We start from the raw sequence: 11,827 nt of genomic DNA on the forward strand, positions 1-11,827 counted from the left end.
ATATAAATACTCCACATATACTCAGCACTAGTCCTAAACTTTACAAAATCACATGAAATCAGTTTGGAATTCCACAATTGTAAGGATGAAGAGAACTTTACCTAGAATCACAAGAAAGCTATGAGGATAATAAATAAGGATATTAAAAAGTGATTGTATGGGTTGGATGTGCTAAATAGACTAGCAGAAATTGTCTCATAGCCCCAGGAACCTCTTTTCCCACTTGTGAGTCTATTAATAGGTGGATTTGTTTGAACGTTAACTGGACATTTTGGATCCTACTGGGTTAAGCAGAAGGAAGTACTCTAAAATTTAATCTTTCCTATTGTCTCAATGACTCACACTGTTAACATTTTTTCTAGTAATATGTGATTGAGGACCATGTGATACCCATGCCCTTATTCCACTCATTCAAAAAGTACTGTAAAGGGAGATGAGGGCAGACTTACCTTTCATCCTTTATGTAACTACAAAGGAGGGCTGAGTTCCTGGTATGTCCATATAGATTATCTGTTGAAATGCTGCTTAACCTACTTCACATGGGATTGTATCTAAGACCTCAAGGACCGTTAAGTGGGGTCTTTATTGCAAAGGGTCTTCCTGTTGCCTGCCATTTGTCCAGTAATTCATGAGCCATTGGCATATTACTGGTGCCTTATATATTACCACTGAGAAATGATTTCATAATACTGACCAGTGAGATTACACAGTTCATAGAAACTTTCCATATAAGAACCACGATGTCAAAACACAGCAGAGGTCACTAACAGTATTAATGAAGATTTTGTCAGCTTCTAATGATGATTATTATTGTATCAGAATGGAATTCACACTAATTATTAGTAAAAGTTTACAAACATTAGAAAGTGCATAATAACATTTGGATCTGATAGGGCTGAAAAAAGACATGAAAAACACAACACAAGGGCTTTACTTTTGTGATTGGTGTCCACATGATTGCAAGATCATTTTCTACATCTTTTGCTGCTCCGTGGAGATAAGCTGTCCTCCAAATTTAATAGTATCATACAGCACTGTGATAAATTTGATTCCATAGAAGAAAATATGTCCCATGCTTAGTATTATCTTGTATTCTCTTTCCCATCTCCCCAATTCTCAGAAATCCTCATAATTGGAAATAAAAATATACGTTGGAAAAAGTTCTCCACTTGGGAATAAGACAAAATTTGCAGTTTGAATTCTGGTCTGTGTAGACACCAAACAGACTGAATTCAGGTAATATTCACATTAATGGATATTTTCAAATGCCTGTATAATAAGCAAAGGAGTTTTGATGAATCTGTTAGACTTAATTCATCAGCTGTGCATTAAGGGGAAAGATTAGGTTTTAAAAAACGTGTGCTCTCAGGGCTTCCCTGGTGGCGCAGTGGTTGGGAGTTGGCCTGCGGGTGCAGGGGACACGGGTTCGTGCCCTAGTACTCCGCGAAGATCCCACATGTCGCGGAGCGGCTGGGCCCGTGAGCCATGGCCGCTGAGCCTGCGCGTCCAGAGCCTGTGCTCCGCAACGGGAGAGGCCACAGCGGTGGGAGGCCCGCGTACCGCAAAAGAAAAAAAAAAAAAAAAATGTGGGTTCTATCCTGTGCACACCACCACACGATAGAGCAGAATTTTTAGGCAGCCCTTTTAAAAATGAGTAGTATAAAAATTCACAGTAACGTACATCATTTTTGTTTTTCATAAGCAATCAAAGAAGGGGGCAGTGCTGAGCATCTATATTGTATAATACAAAACAGTGTAAATAACACAGCAGGAACACACAGATACATAATGCTAAAAACAGTGCTTTCTGGATGGTTCTTTTACTGGGTGAATACTTGGGCCAGAGATATTTAAACTCTGGGGTTCAACCAACCCTTTGCGATTAGACACAATTAAATCCTCTGACATTGTGAGGGGCCAGATGCTACAGGAAGAATCATCACCTAGGTCGGTGCTACTCTCTACAAGCATTTAATCATATGGTCAAGTGAAAGGATCCGTACAAAAATGACATCCAAACACAAGCCACATGATTTCAACCATTGCTGATGCCAGAGGTAGAGAAAAGTCTGTCTGCAGCCACAGCCTCTGCCCCCATTTTTAACATAACAAGCAGGTTCCTGCAATGCAGCACAGCCATTTTCTTTTTCCCCTTTTCACTCTTGGAAATAAATGCATTCCAGCCAGGCCTGGAGATTTGAGACATTGTCAGGTGTTGATGAAGATCAAAGTGGGGTGTTAACTTTCAGATTTTGCTGCTTCTCCCTGGGCTTCCCCACTTTGTTCTGTTGAATTTCGCTGTGCATCTTCTTCACCTTCTGTTAGAGACATAAAAAAGGATAAAGGCAAAATAAAAATGATTGCTTATATTTACTGACTCTCAGTATATCATATTGGAAATTTCAGAAATACTCAAGTCTGAAATTCTCATAGAGACAAGTATATTTTCTTGGTAATCAATTCCCCATCAAGAAAACAGCTTAAGTGTTTCAAGAGCTAATTCTGGTTCTGGAAGAGCATGGCTCAAAAACAAAATAATAACTGCATTTTTAGAATGGTTAGTGATGCTCTATGCTTCTGATAAATAGCTGGGAAATCTCATGGCCAGGTCATGGCATGGCACTTGTAGTTTCATAGGTTGCAGAAATCAGACGTAGGGAACAAGTTTACCTTTTGATGCCTGACTATCTTATATTAAGAAATATTTTAAAATTACATTTTACGTTATTCTGAACACTTGATGAAAACCTAGCTGACTTCTCATAGGTTTAATTAATTTAAATTAAAAGCAACAGTGGAAGGACATTATGTCAGCTGGTTAGTCCCTTGTCAAATAGTTATGATGGCCTCTGGCCTGCCCTTACAGAACATATGTACAAATCCAATAAAACCACTTTCATAACTGTACCCTTAGCAACAATCTCAGCCATAGCAACACTAAAATTAAACAATGCTTTCTCTCCATATTAGGTCACTTTACCTGGGTGCAAGCTGCAGGCAATTCTTGATTCAAAGATTCAAATATTTGCATGTGTTAGCTTGTTACTAAGCGACCAATATGGCTTAGTGGACAAAATATTTGGGTGTGCAATAATGCGTATTATATTAATTTTTGCTAAGAGTTTATTACCATAATTCAAATTAATTGAAGTAAGTAGACTGTCCATTATTTAGATGGAAATTTTGAAGGTAATTACTCCTTTACGCTTAACAAGTACACACAAGACACCTCACCATGCACCATACTTTAGGGAAATTAAAAGCAGTTTTTCCACATAAAAATCATATTCTGTTCTAAAGGTGTTCCAAGAATATCATGATGCATTATATAGAATTTTCATGTACTATCTTCACTATTAGAGAAATGAACAAGCCCCCAAGTTATGCAGATGGCCTGAATCTGAGATGTGTAGATTAGCATGAAATGAGAACTCGATAAATAGGAGAAGCTCTGTCAACCAAAGGAATGAAGTCATATTAGGGCAGATGCAAGACAGTAGAATATTAAGGATGAAAGTGACTGCATAAATACAAGATGAGGATCTTAACTCCCATGGGGCTTGGGACTTTCTAGGTATCCAGGGATACTCCTCAGGGCTCAGAATAATGCTGCAAACACAGAGCTGTGGCTAAATAGATGCTTGTTAACAAGTCAAGATAAACATAGGACAACAATATTGTTGAGCATAAACTTAAATAGAAGCTGAAATACTCAGGAATTACAAAGGAAGTCCCGTGCTATTCTCAGCTAGTGATATTTAATTTGCCATTGTACAGTTGTCTTTATTTTTTATGTTTTGGACTTTTGATTGTACAGTTATTACTTTTAGTTCTTGGTACTTAGAATAATAAATAAAGTCAGTGCTGTTTATACTTTGCCTTATTCTGGATTTTGTGATTTGAAGAGAAACAGAAAATTCTTTCAGGGTCTACAGAATTGCAATTAACATGTAGAAATATTTGAAAAAGAATATATCTGGAAGCATAAAGATATTTGAATTATTTTAAATTATTTAATTATAACATATTAATATCAAATATAAAATTATTAATATAAAATGTCAACCTATTTAAATTTTAACATAGTCTAATAGACTATGTTAAGAGACTATAGTCTCTTGTATAAGAAAGGTCTTGAGGTTAATGGGTCTTAATTTCAGTGAAAACAAAAAAAGAAGAAATTAAACTACACTATGAATAAAAATGTCCTCATAGTAAGAGTGGCTAAAATTAATGCAGATTATTTAAAATAGAGTATTCATATAAAACACAAATTTTATGAAAAAGATTAGTAAATTCTCAAATATTGCAGAAAAATTATATTTACTTACTTCATGCCACCAAATTGGAATAATTCCCTATAGCCTTTCTCAGAGCTATTTTGAAAATTAACTCCTGGTAGTAACAGAGAAACAACAAAATCTAAAATATACATCAGTCTATATACTCCATGGAAGTGATTATTAAAGTTTTATTTTCAACCTGAGTTTTAAAAGACCAATCTATGACCTGCTGACCTGTAGTCATTGAATAAAGTTCTGTCAGTAGGTATTTTAAGGTAATGTTGATGAGCTATTTCATTTATATATATATATATATATATATATATATATACTCTGACTCAGTTTTCCAATAACTGGAAGGCTTTGCCATGAAAATTCTAATAGCAAAGAATTATCAAGCTGTTACCAAGAGTCAGAAACTGACCAGTGTTTTTCACATATATAACACTGTGTTTCCTTAATTGTGAACTCCTTTTTACTTTTAAAGATTATTTTTTGCACAAGTGTTTTTCAGGGAAATACATTCAGCTTTGATATTTGCAAAAGCTATGGATGGAAGAGCCATCAGGGGTTTCAGCACTTTGTACTTTGACATGTCAAACTTATTTTACTTTTTCATTGGTAAAGATAGATTTGGTGGGTAGGAGTTCGAGGCCCAATAGTAAGACAAATTTTTCAAACTCAGTCTATCATGAAAGGAAAACTTCTTACCTAAGACTTATTTATGTAATAGACTATTTTACTTCCATTCTCAAGAAAAATGGTCCTGGAGACCCTTTTATTTTGAAATGGTTCTTGGAATCGAGATCTGTCAGACTTATCTGTGAATCTTGTTAAATATCTAATGCTATTAAGTGTTACAGGTGGCCAAACTGTCAAAGGTAGGAGCTCCAACTTTGTTAAATGTTCTACATAAGATATTTCAGAGCTTTTATAGAGATTAGGATTAAGTAAAAAAAAAAAAACTCATGTGTTTTATTGATTGCATTAGTAAAATCAGATTAAGGATTCTGCATTTGAGTGGGAAACCCTGTAAGGTGCAGTCATTGAAAACAGAGTGGGAGTGATTAAGAGATTAGTACCTGCCTTTTATCTTGCCTTAGACTGTTTATAACTTTCTATTACGTTACTTTCAAAGGTGTTTTTTCATGACTTAATCCTACTTAGCGAAGTGCTGCAAATCATTCCATGTTCATAGAGATGGATGTCAAACGACTCACCTGTCTTGTTGATATCAAGACCTGCTAATTTCAAGGCTAATTCATTGCTGTTACCACTTGCAGAGGAAACCAGGATATCATGTATTGCATTTCTTCTACCCGTTCTTCCTGAAGCAATAAAATCTGCATATGTAGTTTCCACATCAGTCATTGCTAACAAATATCCACATAGCAGGAGCTACAAAACAGAGAAAAATTAAAAGGTAAATATAATGTTGGTCAATGGTAAACATTTAACAAAGACACTTGTTAAATTACTGGCCTATAATATGGATGTGAAATAACTGTCTTGCTTACATGTCCACAAAGCAAGTAATGCTTTGATTCTTGATCAAGGGTCAGGGAACATTTTTTGTAAAGGGCCTGATAGTAAATATTTTAGGCTTTGAGGGTATATAGTCTTTATCCAACTACTCAACCCTATGGTTGTAGGACAAAAGTACTCAAAGAGAATACATTAAATAAAAGTAATAAACTAAACTTATAAAAATAGGCATAAGGTCAGATTTGGCCTGCATGCCGTAGTTTGTGGACACCCAGTTTAGATCATAAAATTCTCCTTCTCTAATACCATTTTAGTCAGTCTTCAACTCCAGAAAGAAGAACTTGAGCTCAGTAGCATACCAAAGTGGTGGGAGGTGGAGTGGAAGTTTTCCACCCTAGACATGAGCAGTAAGCAAGGGCATTGTTTGCAGAGAACCTAAGAACAATAATGAAATTGACCAAAATCCAGTTTGTTTTTTATTATCATCATGCACCAGCAATTCTAAACAATGCCAGTGACCAAATACCGCTCCCAGTCCAGGAGCACAGCTTCCTTGTTGCTTACTTGGTAAGTCATTCCTTGGGAGGAATAATAATCTTTCTTGACTGAAACTTTGAAATAAAATCTTCAAAATTACAAAGGACTCAGTGAAAGTGAGTTTCCCCAAACAGACCTGGTAACACACATACTTAGTTAAAGACTTAATGAAGAAAATATTTTCAAGGTAGAATATGAGATACATGTAATAACAAAAGATCATCAAATGTAAATCTTTCATTTTTTTTACATCTTTATTGGGGTATAATTACTTTACAATGGTGTGTTAGTTTCTGCTTTATAACAAAGTGAATCAGTTATACATACACATATGTTCCCATATCTCTTCCCTCTTGCGACTCCCTCCCTCCCACCCTCCCTATCCCACCCCTCTAGGTGGTCACAAAGCACTGAGTTGATCTCCCTGTGCTATGCGGCTGCTTCCCACTAGCTATCTATTTTACGTTTGGTAGTGTATATATGTCCATGCCTCTCTCTCGCTTTGTCACAGCTTACCCTTCCCCCTCCCCATATCCTCAAGTCCATTCTCCAGTAGGTCTGTGTCTTTATTCCTGTCTTACCCATTCCAATTACATCATGCCAATAATCAAGAGAAAGGAGTCTTTTCAAAATATACGAAATGTGGAAGAAGCAAAAATGGTAGAACCCATACACTATCATGGACATGCACACTGTCACTCTGAAATAAATTGATGCCATTTACAGTGAAATCCAGGATGGCAGTCAGTAGCACTTTCCTTAAAGCTTAGTTCTTCTCCCAGTGCATAATGAGGGAGCTATTAATTTAATCTGGGGAAAACTTTTATACTCTCTCTTCTGTAAGAGGAAGCTAAAAGAGGAAACAGGTAGGAATAGCACAATACAAGTTTTGAAATAGGAAGTATATGAATACTGCATGCTTTGCTGTGACTATATTATGGTTCCAATCACTTGACTATATCCATCATTCTTTTTCATGGGAATATGATTTAATGGTTGTTACCATGTTACTTAAAATTTCCAAATGCTCCTCAGAAGATCCTGGATTTAGTCCTGCCCCTGACATTGGGTCATGGAGTGACAGAAAATCACTTGACCTCCTGGCCTTCCATTTTCTAATAAGTAAAGCAGGACACCTGGATGACATAATCATTAATGGCACTTTAAGTGAAAGTGTAAAAACAATGATCACTCAAAACTATATCATTTCTAGAATCTTGAATTTGGAAATTCCCTTCTGTGACCATAACCACCAATTTTTTTCTTTTCCTCTTACTCATAATGAATCTGTTCTTCACACTGGTCATATCTTTAATTCCTTTAACCCTTTTTGTTTTAGTTTCCTCTAGGCCCAGTCTGGATCAATTGCCCACCGTTTCGTGTAGCTTCTCATTAGCATAAGAAGTCCCTTTGGTCTACCGTCACCTTGACTTTCCTAAGCCTCACCTGGAAAACAGCACGGTACACTTTCTCTGATCTCATTACTGGGTGGATAAGTGTTACCAAAAAAGTCATAAAATTGTGCCAATTGGTTCAACTAAACATTTTTACTCTATTATTAGTATACACTCTGAGTTGAACGGAAATTCTTTTGTTCACTTCTATTTGACTCCTCTGTATGGCTTCTCTCTGTGGGAAGGATTCCAAACCCTTTGTAGTCCACACAACCAGACACTACCTGCCTTAAGAGGTGACTTTGCATCTTCCTTCTTGGGGAAGATATAGGACATCTGCTGCAAGTTCTCTTACATTTCTTCCTTTCTCAAATACATTTCTCTGTAAATCACTATTGTTTCTTTTCTAGATGAACTAGCTGCTTTCTTTTTAAGGCATGCTATTGATTCTATTTCCTATTACCTCCTGTAGGACCTTTCTCCATCCATTTTTTTCTCAGTAATTTGAGTCTTCTTTCTCCTCTGGATTTCTCTGTCAAGTTTATAAGCATGTTCAAGTCTTTCCTTACTAAAAAACAAATGAACCAACCATTCAACCAAATACCCATTCCTCGACCTTCATAAATCTTTGCACTACCTTCTCTTTCCTTCATTAAACTTCTCAGTAGGGTTCAACTACTTTTATTTTCTCACTTTCCTTGAAACAACCTTTAGAATTTTTCTATTCCATTGGCCTTTATATAGTATGTTTTACAGAGACTACTTTCATATAGATCACTGAAATGATCTGTATTAACATTAAGTAACCGCTTAGTGTTAAATGTTCTTGTGACTGTCTATCCTGTTTGAGCTCACATGACACTGCCAGTTACATTCTCCTTGAAACTCTCCCCTAGCATATATTAAAAGTTATAGAGAAAAAAAAAAAAAAGTTATAGAGGCAAAATAATTATAAGAATCAGATTTATCTGTATTTGAATCTAGACTTTCCATTTACTTGTTATGCTATGTCTAATCCCTCTGTGCTCAGTTCTTTATCTATAAATTGTGATAAATATACTTAGTTCTCAAGATTATGAGAATTTACTTGGATTATGTATCTCAAGAGATTAACATAGTGTTTGGCACATGGTGGGTAAGTACTGATTAAAAAAAAAAAACTGTCACTTCCTTAGCTTTCATGATCCCTTACCATCCTGGTTCCATCCCATTTGACCTTTGTATTTTTTACAGACTTCCCTTTCTAGGGTCACCTTTAGAAATCAGAGCACATTTTGTAGGAATTTAGAATCAGTCATTGACCTTCTTTACTTTCTTACTTGAATAACTCATCTAATTCCAATGCTTCTAATTCCTCACTATGGATAATACAAACGTCTGCATCTGCTATTTAGAATGTTCTCCCAAGGTCCTCACACACAAGATCAACTGCCTGCTGAATACGGACTTCCACTTGGTTTTGCACAAACATTTCAAATTCAATAAAACAAAGTAAGACAACAACAAAACACATAAATAGAGAAAACTGGCTTCATTAATACGCCGTGTTGGGGCATATTTTGACTTATTTCTCTCACTTGATATCCATGTCTAATCATCTGCCAGGTCATGTTGGTTTCTATTTGATGTCACTCATATTTATTCTCTGTAAAACACAGAAAAAGCTCTTACCAGGATTATTGCTGAGTTTTCCCACAATCTGAAAAGAACCCACTTTTGCTGCTTTAACTTTAACCACTCACTCTCATACTTGGTATGCTACAGAAAAATGCACAGTGTTTTCCCAGAGCTTCTCTGATGGTGCATTTGCTCAATTCTGTTATTCAACCTGGAATGCCTTCTCCTGACAAACTTGCTTGTTGAAATGGATTTAGCCCTCAAAATTCAGCCAATGCCATCTTCTCTTTGTCTTCTTTCCCCTATCTCTTCACCTAGCACTCCCACAGGCCTTGATTTGTGCCCGTACAGGGCGTTAAAATTCTAACTGGCATCATGGTTGCCTCTCCTTCTAGACAGATCACAAGTTCTGACAAGACAGGAAATGCATTTTGTTAATATTTTAACTACATAGAATTCCTAGTAGAGCCTTTTGCACATAATCAGTGCTGAATAGAAGTATGTTGAATGGAACTGAACAATGAGGAAGAAATACATTAATCACCTTTCATCAGTAGCCACAGAGAATTTCCCTATCCGTGGGTTATACTAAATCACCAAATCCTAAAACTCTGCAAGGTTTTATAGGTGAAAAATCTGAGGACCAGATAGTTCAAGTGATCTGCCCATCTTCACATAGTTAATTAATTAAGTGGTTGGAATGAAGGTCTTCAAATCCCAGTCCACTCTTTCTGTTTTACCAGGTTGCTTGTCTGTGAGTAAGCTACAAATTTGCATAAAGTTTTTGACCTTGAGTAATTCAGTGCTATTATAATGATATTTTCATTACCTACTCCATTATCATTAACCAACGCAGTACTTAGTTTCTATGTTACTTTAAAGATTTAGAATTGGATATCTTTACCGATTTCTTTCTATGGTCACATTTTGAAATAAGGGCACATTTTGTGGAAATTTAGAATCAGTCATTGACCTTCTTATATCTATCAAATATATCTGATAAAAAGGCGAAGTAGGTTACAGGAATAAGCTCATCTCAAAGTCATTGTTATTGTCTTTCATTCTTATTCTCTTTATGGCTTTTTAAAACATAGGCTTTAAAAATAGCACAACTGCTATTATTTCTCATCTGATAACAATGTTATGAAGTAGGCAAAAATATCCTCATTTTCATTTGAAGAAAATAAGTCAGAGAGTTAAGGGACTGCTAAATAACACACGGAACTATGACTTGAACCCAGGTCTGTGGGCTTTGCATAAAGAACACTGTATTTTGCAATAAAGTTCCTTGTTTTTTGCCATTATCATTTTTTAAAATGTAGACTGTCATAATAATACTCGTGTATGTGGGAGTTTACATCTAATTCACTTTGCTGATAATAGTTTTAAGAAGATTTGAAAAATCAGAGTGAGACAGAAAAAAGTGGTGACATTTTCCATGAGAAGGTATGAATTAAAAGGAGCACTGCATTATGATTTGTATATCTGTGAATGTTAATTTCTGTGACGGTGCTAATTCTATTTATAAGAGGGGAGCCAAAAACTTAATTTGAATTTTCATTTAGGGTACTCCTAAGTAATGAGCACATGGAAGAAGAAACAGGGTTATGAGAGATGTATGTGTATACTGTGTTCATCTTTGAAGTGTGTGTATCTAGATTTCAATTGGATTTAGTGAAAGACAATAATGAGAATTGTGAGAATAGATTATTCTGTAAACTCCTTTTCTTCTTAAGCATTTATGAAATATACTTGCTAGATTGATGTGCATCTTATTGTAAACCTCTAAAGTAACATAGAAAGTACTGGGCATTCAAATATGGTAGCCATTATAATTATTATTATAATAGTTATTATTATTAAGTAGTATTTCACTTTTATTAGATTTGTTTTCTCCAGACAATAAACTTACTTTTCAGTAAAAAGAACGATAGCTGACAAATAGCGCATATTTAAATACATAATTACATTTTGAAACAAAACATATACATGTTATAAACTCTGTATCTTTCTCTCTCTCTCCATGATTATACTTCCTTAATGAACTCCCATTAGGTGCTCAAAAACAGTAATTTTTACAAGCATGGCAGCTATGTTTTTTTCCTTTCAGCTAAACATCTTGACACAGCTTTTCAATTTATTGATATGACTACCAGAGATTGGAAATAACTTTTACACCAATATAATCACGGCATAATGACTTGTAGTTAGCTTAGAAATTCTGGGGAAACTGTTGCCAAATGACTATGGCTGACAGATGTTCACCCAAAAATGACAAAAGTCAAAAAAAAAGTCTAAAAAGTGTCAGCAGCTGGTAGAGATTTAATAGAGTAGCACTTAGCACACATTCTGGCCTTATGCAAAATAAACTAATCAGAATAAAACTTGGAAAAATTTACCAAAAGTGGGCTTTGACTCTTCACTAAAGCTTCCTATTTATGTTGCTATAATTAGAATTTTCTAGACATGACAAAATGGTAGTATTGGATATAACCAAGATAATATGGTGCT

At 35.4% G+C, this 11,827-nt stretch overlaps 1 protein-coding gene across 1 annotated transcript; it reads right to left on the reverse strand.

Moving 5' to 3' along the window:
- Window positions 1-1,718: 1,718 nt before the first annotated feature.
- Window positions 1,719-5,701, reverse strand: PKIA (cAMP-dependent protein kinase inhibitor alpha). Its single transcript, XM_027089764.1, has 2 exons — window positions 5,504-5,701; window positions 1,719-2,318 (listed from the first exon to the last, which is right to left on the reverse strand). Exons 1-2 carry the CDS (start codon window positions 5,652-5,654, stop codon window positions 2,239-2,241), a joined length of 231 nt encoding a protein of 76 aa, XP_026945565.1. The 5' UTR covers window positions 5,655-5,701; the 3' UTR covers window positions 1,719-2,238.
- Between the last annotated feature and the right edge of the window lie 6,126 nt (window positions 5,702-11,827).

The sequence above is a fragment of the Aethalodelphis obliquidens genome, unplaced genomic scaffold (genome assembly GCF_003676395.1).
Source record: "Aethalodelphis obliquidens isolate GAN/ISIS:26980383/991018 unplaced genomic scaffold, ASM367639v1 scaffold68, whole genome shotgun sequence".
Lineage (NCBI taxonomy): Eukaryota > Metazoa > Chordata > Mammalia > Artiodactyla > Delphinidae > Aethalodelphis > Aethalodelphis obliquidens.

Excerpts from the sequence above, each read along its gene's own strand:
- PKIA (XM_027089764.1), bottom strand. The coding sequence starts at position 5,654 with ATGACTGATGTGGAAACTACATATGCAGATTTTATTGCTTCAGGAAGA. Across the intron at positions 2,319-5,503 it reads TCTTGATATCAACAAGACAG|AAGGTGAAGAAGATGCACAG; the intron begins GTGAGTCGTTTG and ends TGTCTCTAACAG.